The sequence below is a fragment of the Acromyrmex echinatior genome, chromosome 4 (genome assembly GCF_024713525.1).
Source record: "Acromyrmex echinatior isolate Ae372 chromosome 4, ASM2471352v2, whole genome shotgun sequence".
In the NCBI taxonomy this organism is placed as follows: domain Eukaryota; kingdom Metazoa; phylum Arthropoda; class Insecta; order Hymenoptera; family Formicidae; genus Acromyrmex; species Acromyrmex echinatior.
Window position 1 is genome coordinate 16,608,669 of NC_141855.1, and position 23,610 is coordinate 16,632,278.

A 23,610-nucleotide genomic window follows, 5' to 3' on the forward strand; every position below is an offset into this window, starting at 1 on the left:
CCTACACTCTCTCTAAAACGCGCGCACCCTGACGTCGCAAGCAGCGTATTATATTGTATTTAAATTGTACTCACGAAGTTGGTCGTGACCGTTAGAAGTTCAGTGCGGTTCAGTGGCATTAGTGGTAACGTAAACTTTGGTCAACTTGGATGTAGACATTATAGACGGTGGAAGCAGACGAGTGGAGAGCTATTAACTAATTAAGAAGAAGAAGAATTGTAGACGAATCGGAGCGTCGTCGTTAGTCGCCATGAGGTTTATTTTTTATTCCTGTTCTAGATTGTATTAGAATTTTCGTCAAATATCATACATATACTTATCTTTAAATTCCAAAAGTATACTACGCAAAAGTTCATCCACAGAAAACAGACCTATGATTAAACGCATTTGAGTATAATCACGCGATTTGGAAATAATCAGTCATGGAGTTAGGAAATGAGAGATCACGATACGGGCGATATAAGACACTGGAAGTTTATGAGAAGCCTTACAATAAATCTAAGTATTTCTGTGATCCGGATGAAAAGTCACAGAAACTGGATGCAAGCGTCAAACAAAAAGACAAGTCAGTACAGGAATTAGTGGCTGTAAGATCAGAATTAGCTGGCATTAGGAGAAGTTTGGGTTTGTATCTGTTTAATTCAATATTTTAGTTAATGTAGAGCTCATATATATATATATATATATATATATATATATATATATATATATATTTATGTGGTTTTATCTTTTTTGTATGCCATACAATTTTATTCTTTGTAGCTGAAGCTGCAGAAACTGAAGCTCAGTCGGGATCAGGACATTCTCCATACTTAGAATATAAATTGCCTAAGCATTTACAACTGGACAAATTTTCTAAAGAAAAAATGGAGTTAGAGACGAAGTTAGATGTGAAAAATAAAGAAATTCAAGAGAAGCAAAAGAGAATATTTGAATTACAGGACCAGGTCAGGAGATTTTCTCAGATGGAATCTCAGATAGAGGAAAAAACACGAAAATTAGAAGCTTCCCATAAGGAGAGGGATATATTAGAAAAAGAATTGATAACTACAAGGTCAGAACTGGCAGGCATTAAAAGGACATTGGGTATGTAATTTAATAACAATTATAACAGTTAAATTCACATATTGTCAAATTAATACAAACATTCGTGGAAGAAAGTATACTTTATAGCCGTATACGATAGCGTATACGATTGTTCTATTTAACATAAGATATGTTTTTATTACTTGACAAAAACTTAATGTATCACTTGAGATAGAATTGGAGCGACAAGAGAGGAGAGATTTAGAAACTCGAGCGCTTGGATTAATAAGAGATGCTAAGCGAAAATGGGAGAATGCAGAGAAAGACAAAATTGCACAATTAAATAAGCATATTGAAGTACAAACTGTAAAATTAACAGAATTATGCACAAGTAATAATGAAATGAGTTCGCGTTTACAAAGGACAGAAGGTGAACTGCAAACTGCAAATGCAGAATTGGATAAGCTGCGTGTATTTCAAGTGGGTAACTTAAATTTGATAATGTAATGATATAAATTAATGCAACATAATATCCATTAAGTAATGTCATTAACTCTAAAAAATTATATATGAAGGTAAAATGGCAATGCAAATTGAGGGTATCAATGCTGTTAATTCTTTATTAATAAATATTTAGGCACAATATAAAGAATCCTTGGCGAAAACACGTGAATTAAGTAGACAAAGTGTTCAAGGCGTAGAAATTAAGTTAGAGGAGATTGCTGTGCGCTCTCATAATCAATTGGCTGATTTACGAGCAAAATTGGACTTTGAAGCGGCAAAGAACACAGATCTTGAGACTAGGTTACGAAACGAGCAGGATTCGAATCATTGTCGCGAGTCAAGATTAAATGTTGCTTTAGAACTTGCTCAAAATGAATTAAGAGATTGCCAGGAACAGTTACGTACTATACAAGCCACGTTACCAGCAAGGGACACCGAAATCGAAGCTTTGCGTAAACAGCTGCAAGAGAGAGCGAGACAGATAGATGATCTAAAGTCATCAGAGCAATTGCTTACAACTATGCAAGAACAATTGGAAAGAATGAATCTTGAAAATGAGCAATTAAAACAACAATTGCAAGTAAGTAATCTAAATGTTTTAAGTAGAAAACCTAAAGCAGCAACTTCAAACGTAAAAGTAAATGGCGAAATAAACTCAGTTGAATTTATGGAAAAAAGAAAAAAAGTTATTAGATACTAACTTAGATAAACGTACAGCTATGAGGGAAACTAAACGAACTAAGAATTGCGTTTGGGGAGACGCTATTAGCGCTATTTGTGTCATTCTATCTTTATGTGTTTTATGTCTAATAAATAATGAAGATAAAATGAAGTAGCACTAATAGCGCGCGTCTCCCCGAATGCATTAATGTGATAAAGAATTGTTAAATCTAATAATTGTAATAATATAATATAATATAATAGGTTTAAATGAATATACAATTCAAATATAAAAAAGAAAGCGGATTATTAAAGCCCTAAATTAGATATCATTAGCCAAAGTCACATGTATTGGAGCAATATTGTTCCTTAAAAATACAAGATGGAACAGTATTCTCCAGAATATGAAAAATCGCGTATATGGGATGGAATCGAACCATTCGTGCCACCATTGGTAGCTTTAATAAATTCGCTAAAAATAAAACTTCAAATAATATTGAATTTCATGTATAAGTATGTGTAATTTATTTATAATGTAAATAATATTAGGTGTTGGAATTAATTCGTAGCGTTTTACAAGTGATGGGAAGTACTTTCATTAATGTATTTTTTAATGCTCATGTGAAATAAATAACATTCTTTCATTAAAAACGCTACGAATTAATTCCAACACCTAATAATTGGCTAATGATATTTGATTCTAATAATCCGTTTTGTTTCTTATATTATATTTGAATTTTAATTCAATAATTTTGTTTTATAGGTTACCAAATCTGATCTAAATGAAACCATGATGAATTTAGAGCAAAGTGAAGCGCTTGCTGTAAATTTAGAACAAGCAGCACAAGATAAGGTTGCATTGCAAAAAAGATTACAGGATTCTTTGGAGAAAGAAAGTAAACAAAATTATATATTATATATATATAAAATATTATGAATTATTCTTGTATACTATTCTATCATTTAATTGTTATTTAATTGCAGAGGAACAATTGCGCAAAGTGTGTAATTTAGAAGAATTATTAAAACGTTTAGAAAATAGTGTTACAAAGTTAGAAGCAGAAAATGCTGTTCTTAAACAACTAGATGAAGTACCACCTGCAACTCGCGCAACAATTGTTGAAGCCACAGATACAAAGGTATTTCACAGACAAGAAGAAACAGAAAAACTGAAGCAGCAACTTCAATCGTTAAGAGAAGAATTAACAGTTGAAAAACAAACGGCAAAACAAGCCCAATTGAATTTATGGAAGAAAGAAAAAGAATTATCAGATGCTAACTTAGATAAACGCATAGCTGTAAGGGAAGCTAAACGAGCTGAGGATAAAATAAAAACTCTACAGGATAAAATAAAAACTCTACAGGAAGAGAATCAAAAATTGCTAAAAAAATTAAATGATAAAGTAAAAGAGGAAGAACAAAATTCAAAGAAACTATTGGAAGAATTAAATATCGCGAAGACATCATTGAATGATATTACAAAAGAGGCATCTAGACATAAAATGCAAGCAGATTCAGCACAAAGAGTATATATTTTTTATAAATATTTATTTAAAATTTTTTTAATTTTTTATGGATACATAAATTAAAATATAAGAAAATCTATTTTTTGTTATTTATTTTTAATTCATTTCTTATATTTCTTAGGCTTTAATTCAAGCTAATCATCAAATCGAAGAATCACAAACTTCTAGTGCGTCATTACGTAGAGAATTGGATGCGACTCGTAGGCAAATACGATCGAATCAAGAGCGTGTCGATACTCAGAATGCCGAGAACAGACGTTTGACACAGACAGTCACAGATCTCGAGTCTAAAATCGCAAAACTAGAACAGGATATCAAAGGATACGAAATAAATAATGAGTTGTTAAAGGAAACTTGTACAGTGTTAGAAGAGCAATTAACGGACTACGAAAGATTAACAAGCGATCATGAAACGCGCGAGAATATGCTGATTCAGGATAAAATGAAGCTACAAAGAGACTTAGAAGTTGCCGAAACAAAAGTTCGTGAAGCACATATTGTGCAGAACGAGGAGAAAACACGAAGAATAGTTGCCGAACGTAACATTGAACAGTTGGAATCTGAAACAAGTGATATAGAAAGCGAGAGAAACGGTCTTATCGTTCAAAGGGACCAGTATAAGAAACTTGTTCAGGAACTCACTATGCAAGTAGAAGAATTGAATACAAAATGTGGTGAATTGGAATGCGATTTTTCGGAAATGGGTCATGCTTTAGAAGCTGCTAAAGAAGAGTCGAGAGTCGTGAAAGAAGAAAGTAGCGAATACTTGACGACAGTGCATGAATTGAAAGAGGAAAATTCCGTGCTTAGAGATAATTTGCAGAATAGCATAGATCAATGTCAGGAACTAAGATCAAGAATAGTAGAGTTGGAAACCGTCATAGAAGAGATGAGACAGTTTTATCAGAAAAGAGAGATAAAGTATGAAAGTGTTATACAGCAACAAACTAAACTGATTGATTACTTACAATTTCAATTGGAAGGAGGTGGTAAGAAAAAGAAGACGAAGATATGCGAAATACTTGGTATGAAACAGAAGGAGAATGTGCCACCTATGGGTACGGGCATGCCTGTGGGATATCGCGAATTGGAGAATCAGCTCGCTAAAGAACAAGCGAAGGTGAAGACGTTGACAGATCAGCTGTTAATCCAGAAAGCTAGGGCTGCTTCCGCGCCTGCATCTGCACCTACATCTCCGACGACGCCAGAACGCGAAGGCAAAAAAGTGAAGAATATCACAGAAACTAGTACCTCGTTACTTAGGCAGTTATCTCCGCAAAGGATAGGACACAACATTCCACATAGATTTAATGTTGAATTGCCTATGCGTGCCGGAAAATGCGCAGCATGTCCAGAGGCTATACAGTTCGGAAGACATGCTCGGATCTGCAGCGAGTGTCAAATTATGACGCATTTAAAATGCGCAGTGTCTGTACCTGCCAATTGTGGTTTACCAAGTGGTTTGTCTAAATACTATTATAAATCTCATAGAGATAGCGATGAGAGTTTATCATCGATCGGAGATAGCGTTCAGACTTTGGCGATAGATCAGCCGGATAAACCAGATACAGTAAAAAATTAAATTTACTATTATTTATTTCTATATAATCTCGTGATTTTCATAACAATTTATATATCTATATGTATCTTTTTTTGCAGGATTTACAAAATGCTCCTTACAAAGAGAATGAAATTTCTATGGAAGGATGGGTAAAAGTTCCTAGTAAATCAAAATCTTGCTGGGAGAGAAAGTATTTGAAATTGGAAGAACCATGTCTGTGTCTCTACGAACGTCAGCCATGTGCGGGGGTGGTACCAATAAGTCGTTTAAATTTAATAGAGAATAATGGCTTTAATGTTTCTGAAGTAGTGCAACATCCTGACGTATTGGATACAGCAAAATCCGACATTCCATTTATCTTTAGAATAGAATCGAATTCTGTGACAACTTGTTGGCCTTCATCTAGATTGGACGTCATGGCACTGAGTCAGGCTGATAAGAGAAAATGGCTTGAAACTTTAAAGATTGTTACTGTTCAAAATTCGTATCCTATATCAAAATATAAAAAGTATCAAACTGTACTCAGATTAGAAAAACATCAAGTGAGTGACGTGTTAAGATTGAACTAAATCCTCACATATCAGTTTTATAAAATCTAATACAAAAAGACAAGATTAAGAATTTTTCATTCAACAAATTAAATTTAACTGTAATAATAAAGTTATTTCTTTTATAATATCTTCTTTGTATAAAATTTTGCATTAGTTTCTCGTTTTCTTATTTTATATTAAAATTATCTATTTATTTCTAGTTGGATTTGAACTGTGTTGTGGATCTGGGTGCGGAAAATGTACTTTTGCTAGGTGCGAAAGAAGGTCTCTTTTCATATTGCGCTTCGAAATCTCAAACGCTCACTACAATTCGCGGTGTCAAGCAAATACACCAGCTTTCTTTACATTCTCATTTGGATCTGGCTTTAATGATAGCTGGTGAATACAGGGAATTAGTATACTGCAACTTAAGGTTATTGAAGAATAATGCGTTGGCCGCCGACTGTTCTAGACCAGCAATCAGTACAAAGACTGTATTATCTATCTCTGATAGTTGCCATCTTTACCAATTACAAGGCAATATACTATGCGCCGCAACCACATCTCGTGTGATGTATGTAATTTTTAATTCATTCATAAACATAATACAGCATTGAAACGTAATTCTAGATGTAATATTTTATATGTTAATGCAGATTATTGAAATGGAAAATCGAAGAAGATTTTGGAGAATTCGTCAGGCTTTATAAATTTGATACACAATTTGACACACCTTGCAGTTGTGCTATATTTACTACAAATCGTCTTATTGTAGGCTGTGACAAATTTTTACAGATTGATCTGCAAACTTATGTTGTAGATGGTAAGTATACAAAGAAAATTATATATATGTTACACATAATTCTTAAACTAGTAAGTAATTTCTCATGATACAAGTAAGAAATTTATAATATATCTGAATAAGAAATATAATTCTGAAAAAAAAAACAATATTTATTTACAGAATTTCCAGAAGAAGACAATAATTCAATTAAAGCGGCAATATCGGGTGCAGCGAAACTTGGCACATTTCCTGTGTGTGTTTTAAATATTTCAAATATATGTGGCACAGCGGAGCTTTTACTATGCTACAATGAGTTTGGTGTATTTGTAGACGAAAATGGTAGAAGGACTCGCGCTATTGATCCAGTGTGGAATCATTTACCATTTGCTTTTGGTAAATATAATTTTCCTTTGGTAGATATCATTTTACTTACATATTAATATTATACATTAATCACATAACTTATTACTTTATTTTAGCATTCTGCAAACCGTACTTATTTATTATTCATTTCTCATCCGTCGAGATTGTGAAACTTGATGCAGAAGCATATAGTTCTTCGGAAAGGAATCCTGAACGTACCTTAATCGAATTATCTAGTCCACGTTATTTAGGCACAGCTGGTTCAAAAGGAATTTATGTGGCCACTATTAATTCTTACCTCGAATTATTGAAGATAGATGGTTTTGTTTATATGCCAACATTGAACGGCAGTCTAACAAGTCTCGATACACTGTATGTCTTCTCTTTTTTCAAGAGAAAATTATCGGCATAAAAAACGAAACATTTTAATATAACAGATTATTAATTATATTATTTTTTCAGAGGTCAGGAAGACGAAAGTAGCTCAGAATTTAGTTTTACATCAAGCTTAATGGAGGCTTTAGATGGACAAGGGAAAAAAGTACACTTCGCTGGAGTGCATAAACACTAAAATAGATTTTATATACATATGACATTTAATTTAATCTCGATATTGCTACTTGGCTTAGAAGCTGTTTTTGTATGTTTATATCTAACAGTTAAGACAAAAATAATGTCTGAAACAAATTAGTTATAATAAGTTATTGTACTTTTTTAACAAAACTTATTAAAACTTCATTAAAACACATATGCTATACATACATTTAATAAAGATCTCAAATACTTGCCATGTTATTAACTCTCTGATCGACCAGTTTTTTTCTGTACATTTAATCCTGTTTTTATTAATAAATTTGTAATACATAAATAAATTTTATTATATAATATATCATTAAATTCATTTATTCATAAATATATTAATAATTTTATTTCAATTTGTAACAGAGAGAACGTATCCAATAACATTAAATGACATTCTAATGAAATTTGTGTTGAATAAATTTAATGTATCGTGAACGATCAGAGGGTTAAAGATCAAATGACACGTGATGACTTTTATTTGTATAAGAATTCCAAATTTAAAAAGTGTTCATAGGTAACATTAAGCTTTATTTTTTTAAAGTACAATTACAATAAATATATAAGGCTAATTTTTATCTATAAATAAGAAGAGTAACTGTACTTATATGATTATATTATGTAAATTATTGTTAATATGTATTAGCATATATATATATATATATATATATATATATATATATATATATATATATATATATATACATATAATATAATATATTTTTTTTATATCAAAGTAAAACTTTTGTATTTTTATAGTGTAGTTTAAAACAAATGTGAAGACAATAAAAACATATCTTAATTATAATATTGTGCTATTTATGTCACTTTTTAAAAAAAGTTGTGTATAATATCAGCTCTTAATTCTATATACTTTCCTTTTTGTAATGATTGTATCGGAACAGTGTCAGAATTTTTTTAAAACAAATTTTAAATGACCTGTAACTCACGTGATATTGCATTCGTGCATAACGGTATACGTCGTAAATAACTAATAGAGGATGATAGCATATATAATGTATTCTGATGTGATATCCGGCCACCCTTGACTTCTGTGTTCCTGCTATGCCGAATATTCATTACACGAGTAAGAAAAGAACATTATAAAAGAGATTTTGTTTGTAATATATAGTCAAACAGTATGTTTTTTTTATTTGGCAAGTTTATTACATGTATGCACACACACACACACACACACACACACACACACACACACACACACACACACACATATTATACACATGTATTTTTTATATTTATTGCTTCATAAATTATTCTGCATAATGAAGATTGAGATTAGTTTTATAACATTTCGTTTTATAATGGCTTAATCAATTTTGTATGTAACTTATTATCAGTTAAGGGAAAAGAATTGAAACAGAACATTTTAACAATTATTATTTTATAAATAAGAATGTTTTTATTCTGTCTTAAAAATTATATCTAAAAAATATATAAACTTACGAACATATTTGTAAAACTTGGTACAGTTTAATTATATTTATTACCTAAGATCGAAAATTTTTATAAGTAATAGATTATGAGTAATAGATTAGTAGCTTCTCTGTGTAATGTTATTAGATTCTGCATTGTATTAATAAAATTTGTCATAATTCAACCTGTGTTTTTATTATAATAAAGTACTATCTTTTGAAAAAAAAGATTAACAAGAATGCATGTATTAATTAAAACGTAAATAGTATATAATTTTCATTGCATTATGCATATAAATAATGCTCAAAAGTCTATTGTTATTTTATAATTATTTGTGAAATTTAAGTCTCTTATGATAAATGAAAGATAGTAAGTTAGGTTTTCAGAAAAATGCTTTGACTTATTTCTCACTAGTAATGCAAATGTTTAAAGGAAGTTCAAAGTAACAATAATGAAATTCATAGAAGGTAGGGATGTACTTCGTTATAAAAACTCGCTGCTTTCCGCTGTCTTGTCTTTCAGTTGCGAGTCATCGTTTATAGAATCGGTTGATAAGCTCATTAAGTTGTTTATAATAAAACAAATCATAAATTACTGTGCAGAATATAAGATAAAAATATAAGATACAAAAATTAATTGTAAATATGTTTTATAATTGATGAATTAATTGAGAAATTTCTCAATCAATAAAATAATATTTTAATAATTTATTTTAAAAATATTGTTTTTTTTTTTCTTTAAATTGACGAAATCTGAAAATTTTGGGAACAATGACTACAAGAAAATTATTTACGAAAAGTTACAAAACACCTGAACCTGGTGAAGAAATTGTTATTTCTGGTATTGCCGGTAGATTTCCAGAATCAAAAAATGTAGAGGAGTTTAAAAACAATTTACTAAATAAAGTAGATATGGTTACGGATGATGATCGTCGATGGAAATTAGGTAATAAATATAATAAATAATTATATGTTTATTTTTACCCTAATTGCGTAATTAAAAAATCAAGTTGAATATAATGATTTATTATATTTTTATTAATGTCAACAGATCATCCAGACATCCCTCAGCGTACAGGAAAGATTAATGATGTTAATAAATTCGACGCGCTGTTCTTTGGCGTCCATTTTAAACAGGCCCACACGATGGATCCGATGTGCAGAATCTTATTAGAACACGCTTATGAAGCCATCATTGACGCGGGAGTTAATCCAAAGCAGTTACGTGGATCACGAACTGGCGTTTTCGTGGGTGCATGTTTCTCTGAATCTGAAAAGACTTGGTTTTACGAAAAATTACAGGTAGATCCTCACTATTAACGTGTGATAGTAAAGGACAGCTAAACGGGTCAAAAGATTCAAGATTCATTTTGTTAACTTAAATTTAGATGCAGAAAGAATTTCTGAGTTTATATTTTCTATTTTTGAAATTTTTTTATTATTTTTTTATTACTCGCTATTATTATTGTTCATTATTATTAAAAATGAAATAATAAAGTGTAGGAAATATCACACTCATATATTGAAGGCAATATATTAACGTAATACGAATTTGACATAAATGTAAATGATCATGTGTGTGTATGTGTACGCGTGGTGTGTGTGTGTGTGTGTATGTGTGTGTGTGTGTGTGTGTGTGTGTGTGTGTGTGTGTGCGCGCGCGCGCGTGATGTGTGCTGATAAAAAATGATTTTCTAATTTTAATTTTCTTGATTACGATTAGGTAAATGGTTTTGGAATTACCGGATGTAGCAGGGCCATGTTAGCAAATAGAATTTCCTACTGGCTAGGAGTGACTGGACCATCTTACACTTTAGATTCCGCTTGTAGCTCGAGCTTAATTGCATTGGAACATGCTTATCGATGTTTGCAAGACGGTCAATGCGACGCCGCTCTTGTGGGCGGATCAAACCTGTGTCTTCATCCCTATGTATCGCTGCAATTTTCTCGTCTTGGTATATAATCCCTTGTCTTTGATTATATTTTTTCTGCATGAATCTCTGAACATGAAAAAAATGAAAAGTCATGTTTCTTTCACTAGAATCCTAATAAAAACAAAGTTATACTTATTCTTAATTAAGTAATTATACTGATCAATAATCAAGTTAAATTTATTGCAAAGAAACATTTTATCTATGTTATATCAAAGACAATATTCATATACGAAGAAAATTTAAGAAAAGAAAAAGATTAAAACTTTCATTAAAACTTCAAAATATGTTTTCATAATTAGTTATAAATAGATAAACAATACCAACGAATTTGTATTACAACTGTACATTATGTAACTTTTCAGAAGATTTATTCGATAATTTTTTTCCTGAGAATATAAAATTGAAAAAGCCTAAATTTTCCGTCAAAAACACAATACATCTTTTTTATTAGAGATGATATGTTAATATAAAAAGTATATACTACTGTATATACTACATATATTTTTGGTATTTATAATATTAATCAATACATATAGGATATGATTCTGTAAGAAATTAATAATTTACAATTATATATGAAACACAATAAGTTATAAACATAAAGTATATGTGTATATAAGAGCTTTCATATAAAAATTTTTCAAGAGTATCACAGACACACACACACACACAAATACCAAAATACCTGAAGATATAGGCGATTATTTTTGTATATTTTATTATAATAATTACGATTACAGGAGTTTTGTCGCCTGATGGCCGCAGTAAAGCATTTGATGCCGACGCGAATGGTTACGCTCGCAGCGAGACAATCTGCGTTATATATCTACAGAAGGCGAAGAATGCAAAACGAATCTACGCTACAGTGGTCTACGGTAAGACAAACTGTGATGGTTATAAGCAACAGGGCATCACGTTTCCGTCGAGCAATATGCAAGCTACGTTGTTGGAAGAATGCTACAAAGATTGTAATATATTACTAAACGATGTGTTCTATATTGAATGTCATGGTACTGGCACCAAAGTCGGCGATCCTGAAGAACTTCACGCAATCGAGAAAGTCTTCTTTGAGAAAGATAGACCTACTCCTTTGCTGATCGGTTCTGTTAAATCAAATATGGGTCATGCCGAGCCCGCTAGCGGCCTATCTCAAGTTGCCAAGGTAACTTTTTTTTTTTAAGAAATATTATATTTATAATTAAGATTTATTGAAAATCTTTTGAAACAAGAAAGATAAAGTTAATTTAAAAAAATTTTCAATTTTAATAAAGAAATGTTAATGATTTATATATTTAGATGATAGTTGAAATGATAAACAATTCTAGTCTATATATTTAAATAATAATCATTTAGTTCTGTGATCTCTAATTTCTTATATTGGAGATTGTTTTTTTTTATTTTATTTGAGTAAATTTGACTTTTTGGATATTAAAATTCTAATTATTCAAATATCAGTCGGATATCAATAATAGGATAATTTGATGGACTATTATCTGAATACTCGAATACTAGAGTCCAGTCACAATTGGAATCATTTATATTTATATTTATATTTATATTCTAAAATCTGTTTTTCGGATTAAAACCAGGTAAAATGTCTCTGAGTAATATAAACAAATCAGCCAACGTTCATACCACGCTTAAATTACCAGTTCTCGTCCGATCACTGAAGTCAAGCAGCGTTGGGCATGGTTAGTACTTGGATGGGTGACCGCTTGGGAACACCGTGTAACGTTGGCCAAGTTTTTTTTGCATTTTTGGTTGCAGTAAGAAATAAAATATATCTTAATTTAAAAATTTTGGACGTTGGCTGATTTACTTATATTACTCAGAGACATTTTACCTGGTTTTAATCCGAAAAATAAATTTTAGAATATAGAAATATAAATATAAATGATTTCAATTGACTGAACTCCAGTATTCGAGTATTAAGATAATAGTAATTATATGTATAACTTGATTGTTTGACACAGCAAAATACAATTTATCAAAAACCGACTAATAAATGAGCAAATTAAGATGTTAAATTAATACTTAATTAATATATGACGATTTATATTTTAATATTTTTTCTATGCGATTTTATTGTTGCTGAATCTCAAATGTATATATATATATATATATATATATATATTAATAAAAAAAAATATATATATATTAATTATTATACAAATATATATATATTGATTAATTGTTAATTTAACACCTTAATTTAATTTTTTATTGGTCGTTTTTTATAAATTCGGATAATAGTTTACCGACACACAATATATGAAGAGTAGAATTTATCCAAATAAGAATTGTATATAACTCTAATTTACTTAATGTTAATTAAAATTGTTGCTAATATTGCACATATATTTGAACGTTTTATTGAAAAAAATAAAATAAAATAACAAGGCAATAGCGAGATTTATGCTATATATCGTAATTTATTAAATTGCAACACATATCACAGATAATAATAGCAATGGAAAGCGGAATAATCCCATCCAATTTACATTTCAACCGGCCACGAGAAGGCTTGAAAGCTCTTGAAGATGGCAGGATCAAAGTCGTCACCGAACCAACACCTTGGAAAGGCAGTTATGCGGGTATAAATTCCTTTGGTTTTGGAGGTGCCAATTGCCATATCGTATTGAAATCTCATCCGAAAAATAAAATTAACGATGGAGCACCGTCTGATGATTTACCGAGACTCGTAATAGTATCTGGACGTACAGAGGACTCTGTTAAAGTATTCTTAGATGATGTAAGTAAAAATCAATAAAAAACCATATTATGAGACAAAAAATATAAAAATTACATAACATAAAACACATGTATAGAAAATAAATAAAATATATTTGTCATAGAGATTAATGATGAAATTGGAATAGTTATGCTATCTTTAAGCATATTTTTATATGATGCAATAAAATTTTTTCCAAAAAAACTAACGCAGTGCGAAATATTAGGTGTAATAAAAAGAAATCTATTATTTTTCCAATAGATGGCTTTAGTAATCTATTGGAAAAATAATGGATTTCTTTTTACTACACCTAATATTTAAGATATTCACCTTCGATTCATTATAGATTCAGGAGAAATTTAATTTTCATTTTTGTAGGTCGAGAGACATCCGGTAGATATTGAGTATATTCGTCTGCTACATGACATTCACTTTGATGATATCCAAGGACATTTGTATAGAGGATACACGGTAGTCGGCAGAACATCCAAGGCAGAACATTCCATAAGAGAAGTAGAAAATTATTTGGGAACTGCGAGACCGCTTTGGTTTGTGTTTTCCGGTATGGGATCTCAGTGGCCTGGCATGGGTATGTATTATGTTAATTTCTTTTTAATTTCTAAAAATGGAAATAATTATATTTTTTTTTGTTTATTCAATATATTTATTGATTTCAAATAGGTACCGAGCTGATGAGATTCCCTGTCTTTGCCGAAGCTATTAAGAAATGTGATGCCGTCTTACGACCACGTGGTGTAGACATTATTAATATACTAACAAATAAAGATAAAACTATTTTCAATAATATTTTGCATTCATTTGTGGGTATCGCGGCAGTACAGGTGAGCTGCATATAATTACGAAATTCACATTATTTTTTTAATAATATAAATTATATTCTACGAAAAAACATTAACTTAATTGTAAATATATTCCGAAATGAAAGAAAGATGATTGGCATAGAAATAAATCGTTTGTAATTAAATAAAAATTAAATTAATTTAATAAATTATATTATATAATGAGATATATTAATATTCTTAAATTAAAAATTATATATATTTAATTTAAGTTAGAATTAAATATTGCAGTATTTAAATTAAAAATTTATAAATAAGGTTTTAAAACGTAGAATCATTAAAAAATTGTTTACTATTCTTCATTGTATTCTGATATAATATGAATTTTATAGATTGGTCTAGTCGATCTCCTTACATCTGTAGGCATTGTACCGGATAATATTATTGGTCATTCTGTCGGAGAGCTCGGTTGCGCTTATGCAGACGGATGCTTTACCGCCGAACAAATGATCTTGTCAGCATACTCGAGAGGTTTAGCGTCTATCGAAACTGAAGTAATTTATGGTTCAATGGCGGCTGTAGGTCTTGGTTACGAGGACATCAAAGATATGTGTCCACCTGACATCGAAGTGGCTTGTCATAACGCTTCTGACAGTAGTACTATTAGTGGACCTGCGGAATCTATGAAAAAATTTATCGCCCAATTACAGGTTTGTTTAATGAATCATATTTTGTAAAAAATTTTTCTAAATTGTATGTAAGTGAAAGATTTTAACAATGTAAAATGATATTAAAATAACTTCCAACGTTTTTACTTATATATGCGACATTTGTGCAAGTTGTCCCAAAATAATCACCAAATATTTCATGGGCAGGTAGAGCGAACTAAACTAAATCGAAAAGTCCTCTACCATTTTGTAATTTTCGCATAGTTAACAAGAAATTAATTACTAAAAATTGCCGAAAATTGATTTTTAATCATTTTTTATTCAAATTCTATCAACTTTACAGAAAAACTGCAGGAGACAAAAATTGTTTATTTTCTTCTCATACAACTAAGAATTTTTTCAGAATTTTTTCAGAATTTTTTTTCAGAACTATATTTTTTCTCATGTTAATAAAAACAAGAAAATGTAGTACTAAAAAGTTGATAAAAAATTATGAAAAAATTTTAGAGCTTTATGAAAAGAAAATAAACAATTTTTATCTCTTGCAATTTTTGTAAACAACAATTTTTATAAACGACAATTTTTAGTAATTAATGTCTTATTGTTAACTATTGCGAAAATTACGAAATGAAAAGAAGACTTTTCGACTCAATTTAGTCCGCTTTACTTGCTCATAAAGTATTTAGCGATTATTTTGGGACTCTGTATACTATATATTTCTGTTATTCTGTTACAATTCTTATTATAAATTAATTGTTTATTATATTATCAAATTATTATATAAATATTGTCCAAATTGTTTTTCTTGTAATATTTGTCTTAACTAAATCTACGTATTTAAACAGGCTAAGCAAATCTTTGCGAAAGAAGTGCCATGCAGTAACATACCCTATCATAGTCGTTATATCGCGCCTGCCGGACCGAAACTTCTGGCTCATATGAACAAGATAATTCCTCAATCGAAGCCGCGCAGCAGAAAATGGCTGAGCACGTCTGTACCACGCAACAAATGGTCTACTGCGGTCGCCAAATTGTCATCTGCCGAATATCATACAAATAATCTTCTGAATCCTGTATTATTCGAAGAAACAGCGCGATTGATTCCGAAGGATGCAGTGACCATCGAGATCGCGCCCCATGCTCTTCTACAAGCTATCCTGAGGCGATCTCTTGGTTCGGAAGTCACAAATATCGGGCTTACCCAACGTGGTCACAGAGACAATGTCGAAGTTGTTCTACAAGGACTCGGCAAGCTCTACAATGCAGGATTACAACCGGATATTGCGAAACTCTACCCGCCCGTCGAATATCCAGTTAGCCGTGGTACCCCAATGATCGCACCTTCTATCAGGTAGGCTTGCAGGAATTTAAATATTTAATTGTCTAAAATAAACCGAACAACTTTTTTTTGCTCAGTGCATCAAAATTTAATCGTTTCCATAAATTTAACCATTTGTTATCAATTTAATCATTTGTCTATCATCAATTTTCTTCTTTGATCATTATTCTTATAAAATGTTAATTAATAAAGAAAATAAAAAAAATTGCACGAAAATTATCTTAGGACATCCATCGTGTTTTGCTAGAAATTAGGATAATAAATGATTTAATTCATTTAAGATGGGAACACACTGACGACTGGTTCGTAACAGCATACAAGTTGCAAAAGAAGGTCACTTCCGGGGAGAGAACTGTTATCATGAATATAACAGACGATACCTTTGAGTATATGATCGGTCATGTTATTGATGGGAAGAATTTAATACCTGCCATAGGATACCTTGCTATGGTTTGGGAAACTATGGGTACGTTGCAGGAGGAATTGTATACAGAGCTATCAGTTGTCTTCGAAGATGTCAGCTTCATGCGTGCTATTCATATTCCAAAAGAAGGCAATATTGAGTTAATAGTAATGATTCAAAAAGGTAATCTCATTGTATTTTTATTCATACAAAATGTGTATGATTAACAATTATTGCCACTATTGATATGTCTTAACTTATTACAATATATATTCAAGAAAAAATTGTTTATATACAATTATATATAATTATATTAGGTGTTGGAATTAATTCGTAGCGTTTTTAATGAAAGAATGTTATTTATTTCACATGAGCATTAAAAAATACATTAATGAAAGTACTTCCCATCACTTGTAAAACGCTACGAATTAATTCAAACACCTAATATATGAAATATGTCCATATATATAACATTTTTTCCTGGATATAATTCAATTGTATTTATAACAATTTATAATTCCAATACAAAATCATCAATTGTGACAACAATCACAATTATTATTTATTTAGAATGCACATTAATTTTTTTAGATAATGCTTAAAATTTTCATTTTGTAATTCAAATTTTAAGATTGAATTTTTTTAATTGCTCGATTTGTGTAAAATTGTGTTCAAATATAATTTAATTTTAATTTCTGACTCTGATTTATGTTGATTTCTTTTATTATTTTTCTCTATTTTGTGCTAACTTTTTACTATCTTAATTAACTGTCTTTTAACTTTCCTCTGTTTTTATTATTAATCTTTCAACTTGATTGTTTTTATGATTTCTACATTTGAATTGTTTTCTATTTGATGTTACTGTAGTCCTGAGAATATATATATAACTCAATATTTTAATTAATTACAATAACTATTTTTGCAGGCACTGGAAGATTCGAAATATCGGAAGGTAGCACTTCGATTGTGACTGGATTGATTCGAACCGTGAAGAATCCAGCGCAAGAAAAGATACCTGCTAATATTTTGCCAGAAGATGATGATGAGGAAGAAGTACTGACTACTAAAGACATTTATAAAGAGCTAAGATTACGAGGTTACCAATATTCAGGCATTTTCCGTTCCTTAAAAAGCGCATCCCTGTCAGGAAATAAGGGACACATTGCTTGGATGAGTAATTGGGTAACGTTCCTCGACAACATGCTACAGATAATGATTCTTGGAATAAATACGAAAGATTTATATGTGCCTACGAAAATACGTAAGATCGTGATTGATACTAAGCTTCATCAGCAAGAAGTTCGAAATTTGGATCCAGAAAACAGACGTAAGTTTATATTTCCCAAATTCACAAATATTTATTATTATTATATCGCAAAATTTGCTTGCATAAAAAGATTATATTTCTTAATTTGTATAATGCATATTACCTGAAAGTATTAGACAGTAACAGATTTTTAATTGTTGATAGAATTTATATAATTTTTATATTCATCTTTTAGTATAGATCAAAATTAATTCTTGCGCTTCTTAAAAAAAGAAACATCAAAGTAGAGATATTTTATATTTTTTCAAATTCTTTTCAATAATTGCTAAACTTTTAAAAAACACATAAATTGTAAATGTTTTAAAAGAAGTCACACACACACACACACACACACAAAGTTCTGAGAATTTTTTCAGAATTTTTTAATATCGTATTTTCTCATGTTGGTAAAAATAAGAAAATGCAGTACTAAAAAGTTGATAAAAAATTCTGAAAAAATTTTTAGAATTCTATGAGAAGAAAATAAATGATTTTTCTCTTGCAGTTTTTCTATAAAATTGATAGTATTGAGTAAAAAATTATTCAAGACCAATATTTGGCAATTTTTAGTAATTAATATCTTGTTAACTATTGCGAAAATTGAAAAATGGTAGAGGACTTTCGACTCAGTTCGATTCACTCTACCTGCTCATCGGTAATGAAATATATTAAAATCACCCTGTATATGCATAATGATTATATCAAACTTATTAGTGTAAAAAAATTTTGTATTAGAGAATAATTCAGAATTGTTATTTATTCTAAAATAATAATATAATAACAGGGCTCATAATCTTTATATATCTTTGTATGATATAGATCATATTTCTTATTATCAATTTGACAATTTTTAGTAATTAATATCTCGTTAACTATTGCGTAAACTATAAAATGATAGATGACTTTTCGACTCAGTTCGATTCACTCTACCTGTTCATGATGGATGAAATATGTTAAAATCATCCTGTATAAATAAGAAATATCATCGCAAATTTCTCATTGTAGAATTCCCCGTATTCGTGTACAAAGAATGGGAAACTATAATATCAGGTGGAGTTGAAATCCGTGGTGTTAAGGCTACGGCCATACCTCGCCGATCGAGAACCGACGATGCAGTCCTCGAAGAATATAAATTTGTGGCTCATCGCGACAAAGCACAAGTATCCTTAAAGGAGGCGATTAGATTATCCACGCAGATTGCACTCGAATATCATCAAATTGTTCATATTAAAACCATCGAGTTGATCGACGATTCTGATAAGGTGACAATGGATGAATTAGCATCACCCATACTTACTGAGATTTTAGGTGATTTGCCCTTGATACAAGCAAAGGTGCATCTGTCAGCCCCATCTAATCGTTTCGATTATTCATTATTCCCGAATGTTATCGCTTTGGACATTAATAAAGTATCCAAAGAAGATAATATTATGCTTGTTGTCGGTATCGGACTATTATCGAGAAATAAAAACCACCAATTAGAAAAAATCCTGTCGAAACTGAAAAACAACGGTTTTGTATTGACACGAGAAAGATCCAAGCTGGAAAATCTTTCAACACTTTCGAAGCAAGGTTTAGATGTGATTCTAGAAAAGAGTATTGGTGAAGAGACTATAGTACTTTTAAAAAAGAAAGAACAAATGGTCAGAAAAACCGAAGTCGTCCATGTTAACAACAATGAGTTCACCTGGCTCGAAAAATTGAATTCATTCATGAATATTGAAAGCGAAACCAATGATATGAGGATAATACTCGTCAGTGGAGAGTTAGAAAGTGGTTTGCTAGGTTTCGTGAACTGTTTAAGAAAGGAACCGGGTGGAGAAATAATCAGAAGTGTATTGATACAAGATACCGAAGCTCCTAAGTTTTCTCTACAAAACTCGTTATATTCGGAACAGCTCCAGCTGGATTTGCCAATCAATGTATTGAAACCGGGAAAAGTATGGGGTTCCTATAGACATCAACCGTTGCCGAGTTTACAGCCAAAGCTTGTTCGTCATGCACATATTCATCAAACGGTATATAAGAAAATATTATGAAACATTTTACATGTACACACATACATTTACATTATTAATATAATTATTTTTAACTGCATAGTTATATAATGTAATTATTTTACATTTTTGTGTATATCTGTGGAAAATAGGTACCTGGTGACTTAAGCTCGCTTCGTTGGATTGAGGGCAGAATACGTCCTGATATCAATCAAAAGAATCTGATCCATGTAGTGTACTCGGCTCTCAACTTTAAAGATGTCATGATTACCACAGGAAAACTCGTTTCAGATACTAGCAAATTATGTGATCGAGTCAACGAGTACCCGATCGGCTATGAATATGCTGGTATCGATACTGCTGGTCGTCGTGTGATGGGTCTTTGTAGTACAAGGTAATCTTCGTTTTTATATTTACAAGCTACACATTGAAAAGTCATTTTATTATACTTTCTTTAAAAAAGATACGGTATTACAAATATGACGTAAAAAAGTATTAAATTTTAACAGATTTTCAAAAGTTGATTAACATATCTATCGTAATATAAAATCTTTTAAAATTTTTTATTATTTCGTTCTGTATAAGCTTTAATTATTAATTTATATTAGTAATCGTTAAGATTAATTTATATAATATCTTCTCTAAAATATACCCTAATGAAAAAAATTATGTCACAATGTTACATGATAAAATCATGTAATTAAAATATGTAAATCACATAACGAGGACTGTTCCAAATCAGTATGTGATTTTTTTAAAATGATGTAATTTGGAAAATCACATATTAGAAATAATTTCATCCATCATATAATTTTATAATTATCGAATTTTAAAGAATTGAATGATAGAAATAGAAGAAAAAAAGGATCATCGTGTGATTTTTCAAATTATGTAATTTTAAAAACTCACGTACTGGTTTGGAACAATCCGTTATGTGATTTACATGTTTTAATTACATGATTTTATCATGCAATTGTGTGACATGATTTTTTTCAGTAGAGTATGTCATGTATGCGTTCTAAGACATCTTACAAGTTGAAGTTTTTATGATCAATATATATTTTCAGAGGTATAACAAACTTCATAAAAATTAAATCTGACAAATTATTTTGGTATGTGCCTGACAATTGGTCATTGGAGGACGCAGCTACTGTGCCATCCGTGTATGCAACATGCTATTTGGCACTTTATCAACGTGGTGATATGAAGAAAGGTAACAAGGTGCTCATTCATTCCGGTACTGGTGGCATCGGCCAGGCAGCGATACATCTAGCTCTTTACGAAGGCTGTGAGGTGTTTACTACTGTAGGAACACCTGAAAAACGCAAATTCATTCGCGAGATATTCCCGTCAATTCCGGATGATCATATTTACAACTCGCATAATACCAATTTCGAGCAGATAATACTTCAAAAAACCAATGGCGAGGGAGTGGATATCATTTTAAATTCATTAGCCAAAGAGAAGTTCCAAGCGTCAGTTCGTTGTCTGGCGACAGGAGGTCGTTTCCTAGAAATCGGCAAGATTGATCTTGTTGCGAACAATCCTTTGGGAATGATGATCTTCTTGAAAGAAGTTAGTTTCTATGGAGTTATGTTTGATAATTTGATTTCTCCTTTGTCTGAATTGAGAGACGAAAAGTTAGAAGAAGAAAAGACGGAGTTGCATAATTTGTTAAACGAGGGTCTAAAAAATGGAGCGATCAAACCTCTTGTTAGAAAAGTTTTTGAAAAGGATGAATTGGAAACGGCCTTCAGATATATGACGACCGGAAAGCACATAGGCAAGGTAAAAAAATTTAACAGGGGTTGCAGTCGATTTGGACGCTTCAGCGCTTTTCAATACTTCTATTCTTATTTTACGTCTAATGAACGATAAAGACAAAATGATGATTATAAGCGCTTAAAATGCGTTCAAATCCGCAGCCAAGATATAATATAATTTCGTCAAATTCTATTAACATTTTGATATAATATAAATATATATAGTCACATAAAAATGTACATAATTATATGTATATATATATATATATATATATATATATAAAATTAAAAGTTAAAGAAAAAAAAGTTAAAGAATAGATGTAATTGAAAAATATTTTAATCAAAATATATAATTAGGAAATATTTTTTTACAAAATGCCAATAGAAATATAACAGAATCTTCTGAAGAATATAACAGTAGATCGATTAAGCAAAAATCAAATACAGAATTTGCTGTTTTAAATGATACACTCTATTCTGCTGGTATCCTATAACCTTGATTTGTATTAAAGAGAATGCAAACTTAATATAAATCTAGTTAATAGTTTATCTGTAATATTCTGCTAATATTTAATTTATCGAAAATATTAATTATACACAATCAAACACTATCTATCATCAACTACCAGGTATTCTATATATTGTTATAGTCACCTAACAATACTTTCAAGTTTTAAAAAGTCATTAAATTTATTGTTAAAGTAAAAATCTGCGAGAAAATTAATTAAACTAAAAGAAAATTAATAAAATCATGTTGTCTTTTATAGATACTTTTGAAAATTTGTGATGAGAAAAAGGTTCTCGAAAAAAAACCTATTCTTGCTGATCCACGATATTATTGCGACAGTAATAAAACCTATCTTATTCTGGGTGGACTGGGTGGTTTCGGATTAGAATTAGCCGATTGGTTGATACTTCGAGGTGCCAAAAATATAGTGTTGACATCAAGAACAGGAATAAAGAATGGTTACCAACGCATGAAAGTTGAGTTATGGAAATCTTATGGCGTGAACGTGCTTATTATCACAGGAGCAGACGCTTCAAATCGTAAGGATTGTGAATTTATACTAAATTCTGCAGAGAAACAGGGTCCAGTGGATGCCATCTTCAATCTTGCCGTGGTGCTGAAGGACTGCATCTACAAGAATCAAACACCGGAATCATTCGAGGAGTCTTTCAGAGCGAAAGCTTGGGCCACGAAGATGCTGGACGAATTATCCAGAAAGTTATGCCCGCAACTTCAGCAGTTCGTAGTTTTCTCCTCGGTTTCTTGCGGGAGAGGAAATCCTGGACAAACAAATTATGGTATGGCTAACTCTATAATGGAGAGAATTTGTGAACGTAGAGCTGCGAACGGTCTGCCGGGACTGGCTATTCAATGGGGCGCGATAGGAGAAGTTGGTCTTGTTGCTGAATGGCATGACAACAACAAGGAACTCGTCATTGGCGGTACTTTGCAGCAAATGATATCTTCCTGTCTTGAAAAGTTGGAGATCTTCTTGTTACAGAATCGTCCAGTGGTATCTAGCATGATGGTAGCGGAGAAGCGTGTAGGTGCTTATGGAGGTGCCGATATTGTAGAGGCCGTGATAAATATAATGAGTATGATTGTTGTTATTTTATGATAGTTTCCTAGAACAAAATCAAAAAGAGAAATCTACAGTTTATATGTATTATGCAGATGAGGATATTAATTTTATTTT

General features: G+C 30.7%; 3 protein-coding genes and 1 non-coding gene across 5 annotated transcripts in view; 3 read left to right on the plus strand and 1 right to left on the minus strand.

Annotated features, from left to right (window-relative positions):
* LOC105145527 (uncharacterized) lies at positions 1-9,774 on the plus strand. Of its 2 annotated transcripts, none has more exons than XM_087405202.1 (14): positions 1-255; positions 337-624; positions 763-1,086; positions 1,262-1,506; positions 1,664-2,110; positions 2,954-3,086; positions 3,175-3,716; positions 3,838-5,286; positions 5,376-5,819; positions 6,029-6,381; positions 6,464-6,630; positions 6,772-6,984; positions 7,071-7,326; positions 7,417-9,774. In XM_087405202.1, exons 2-14 carry the CDS (start codon positions 423-425, stop codon positions 7,523-7,525), a joined length of 4,884 nt encoding a protein of 1,627 aa, XP_087261328.1. In that variant the 5' UTR covers positions 1-255; positions 337-422; the 3' UTR covers positions 7,526-9,774. The 2 variants fall into 2 exon arrangements, with proteins under 2 accessions (XP_087261328.1, XP_011053444.2); XM_011055142.2 differs by having other exon boundaries at positions 363-624.
* LOC105145528 (Fatty acid synthase 3) overlaps positions 9,738-23,610 on the plus strand; it is a 16,979-nt gene continuing 3,106 nt past the window's right edge. Inside the window, exons 1-15 of the mRNA XM_011055143.2 lie at positions 9,738-9,912; positions 10,018-10,268; positions 10,690-10,921; positions 11,641-12,062; positions 13,359-13,652; positions 14,010-14,220; positions 14,313-14,473; positions 14,824-15,141; positions 15,945-16,450; positions 16,720-17,024; positions 17,767-18,168; positions 19,153-20,165; positions 20,297-20,538; positions 21,212-21,932; positions 22,675-23,509. Coding sequence (XP_011053445.1) covers positions 9,738-9,912; positions 10,018-10,268; positions 10,690-10,921; positions 11,641-12,062; positions 13,359-13,652; positions 14,010-14,220; positions 14,313-14,473; positions 14,824-15,141; positions 15,945-16,450; positions 16,720-17,024; positions 17,767-18,168; positions 19,153-20,165; positions 20,297-20,538; positions 21,212-21,932; positions 22,675-23,509 — 6,088 coding nt within the window. The remainder of the gene's footprint in view (positions 9,913-10,017; positions 10,269-10,689; positions 10,922-11,640; positions 12,063-13,358; positions 13,653-14,009; positions 14,221-14,312; positions 14,474-14,823; positions 15,142-15,944; positions 16,451-16,719; positions 17,025-17,766; positions 18,169-19,152; positions 20,166-20,296; positions 20,539-21,211; positions 21,933-22,674; positions 23,510-23,610) is intronic.
* On the plus strand, positions 12,522-12,640 carry LOC147910045 (5S ribosomal RNA). The gene has a single exon (XR_015545068.1). It is a non-coding gene; the product is annotated as a 5S ribosomal RNA (ribosomal RNA).
* LOC105145529 (uncharacterized) overlaps positions 23,478-23,610 on the minus strand; it is an 8,122-nt gene continuing 7,989 nt past the window's right edge. The window contains exon 5 of the mRNA XM_087405222.1: positions 23,478-23,539. The gene's annotated coding sequence lies outside the window, so the exon portion shown is untranslated. The remainder of the gene's footprint in view (positions 23,540-23,610) is intronic.

Excerpts from the sequence above, each read along its gene's own strand:
- LOC105145527 (XM_087405202.1), top strand. The coding sequence starts at position 423 with ATGGAGTTAGGAAATGAGAGATCACGATACGGGCGATATAAGACACTG. Across the intron at positions 5,287-5,375 it reads AGCCGGATAAACCAGATACA|GATTTACAAAATGCTCCTTA; the intron begins GTAAAAAATTAA and ends CTTTTTTTGCAG. Across the intron at positions 6,382-6,463 it reads GCAACCACATCTCGTGTGAT|ATTATTGAAATGGAAAATCG; the intron begins GTATGTAATTTT and ends ATGTTAATGCAG.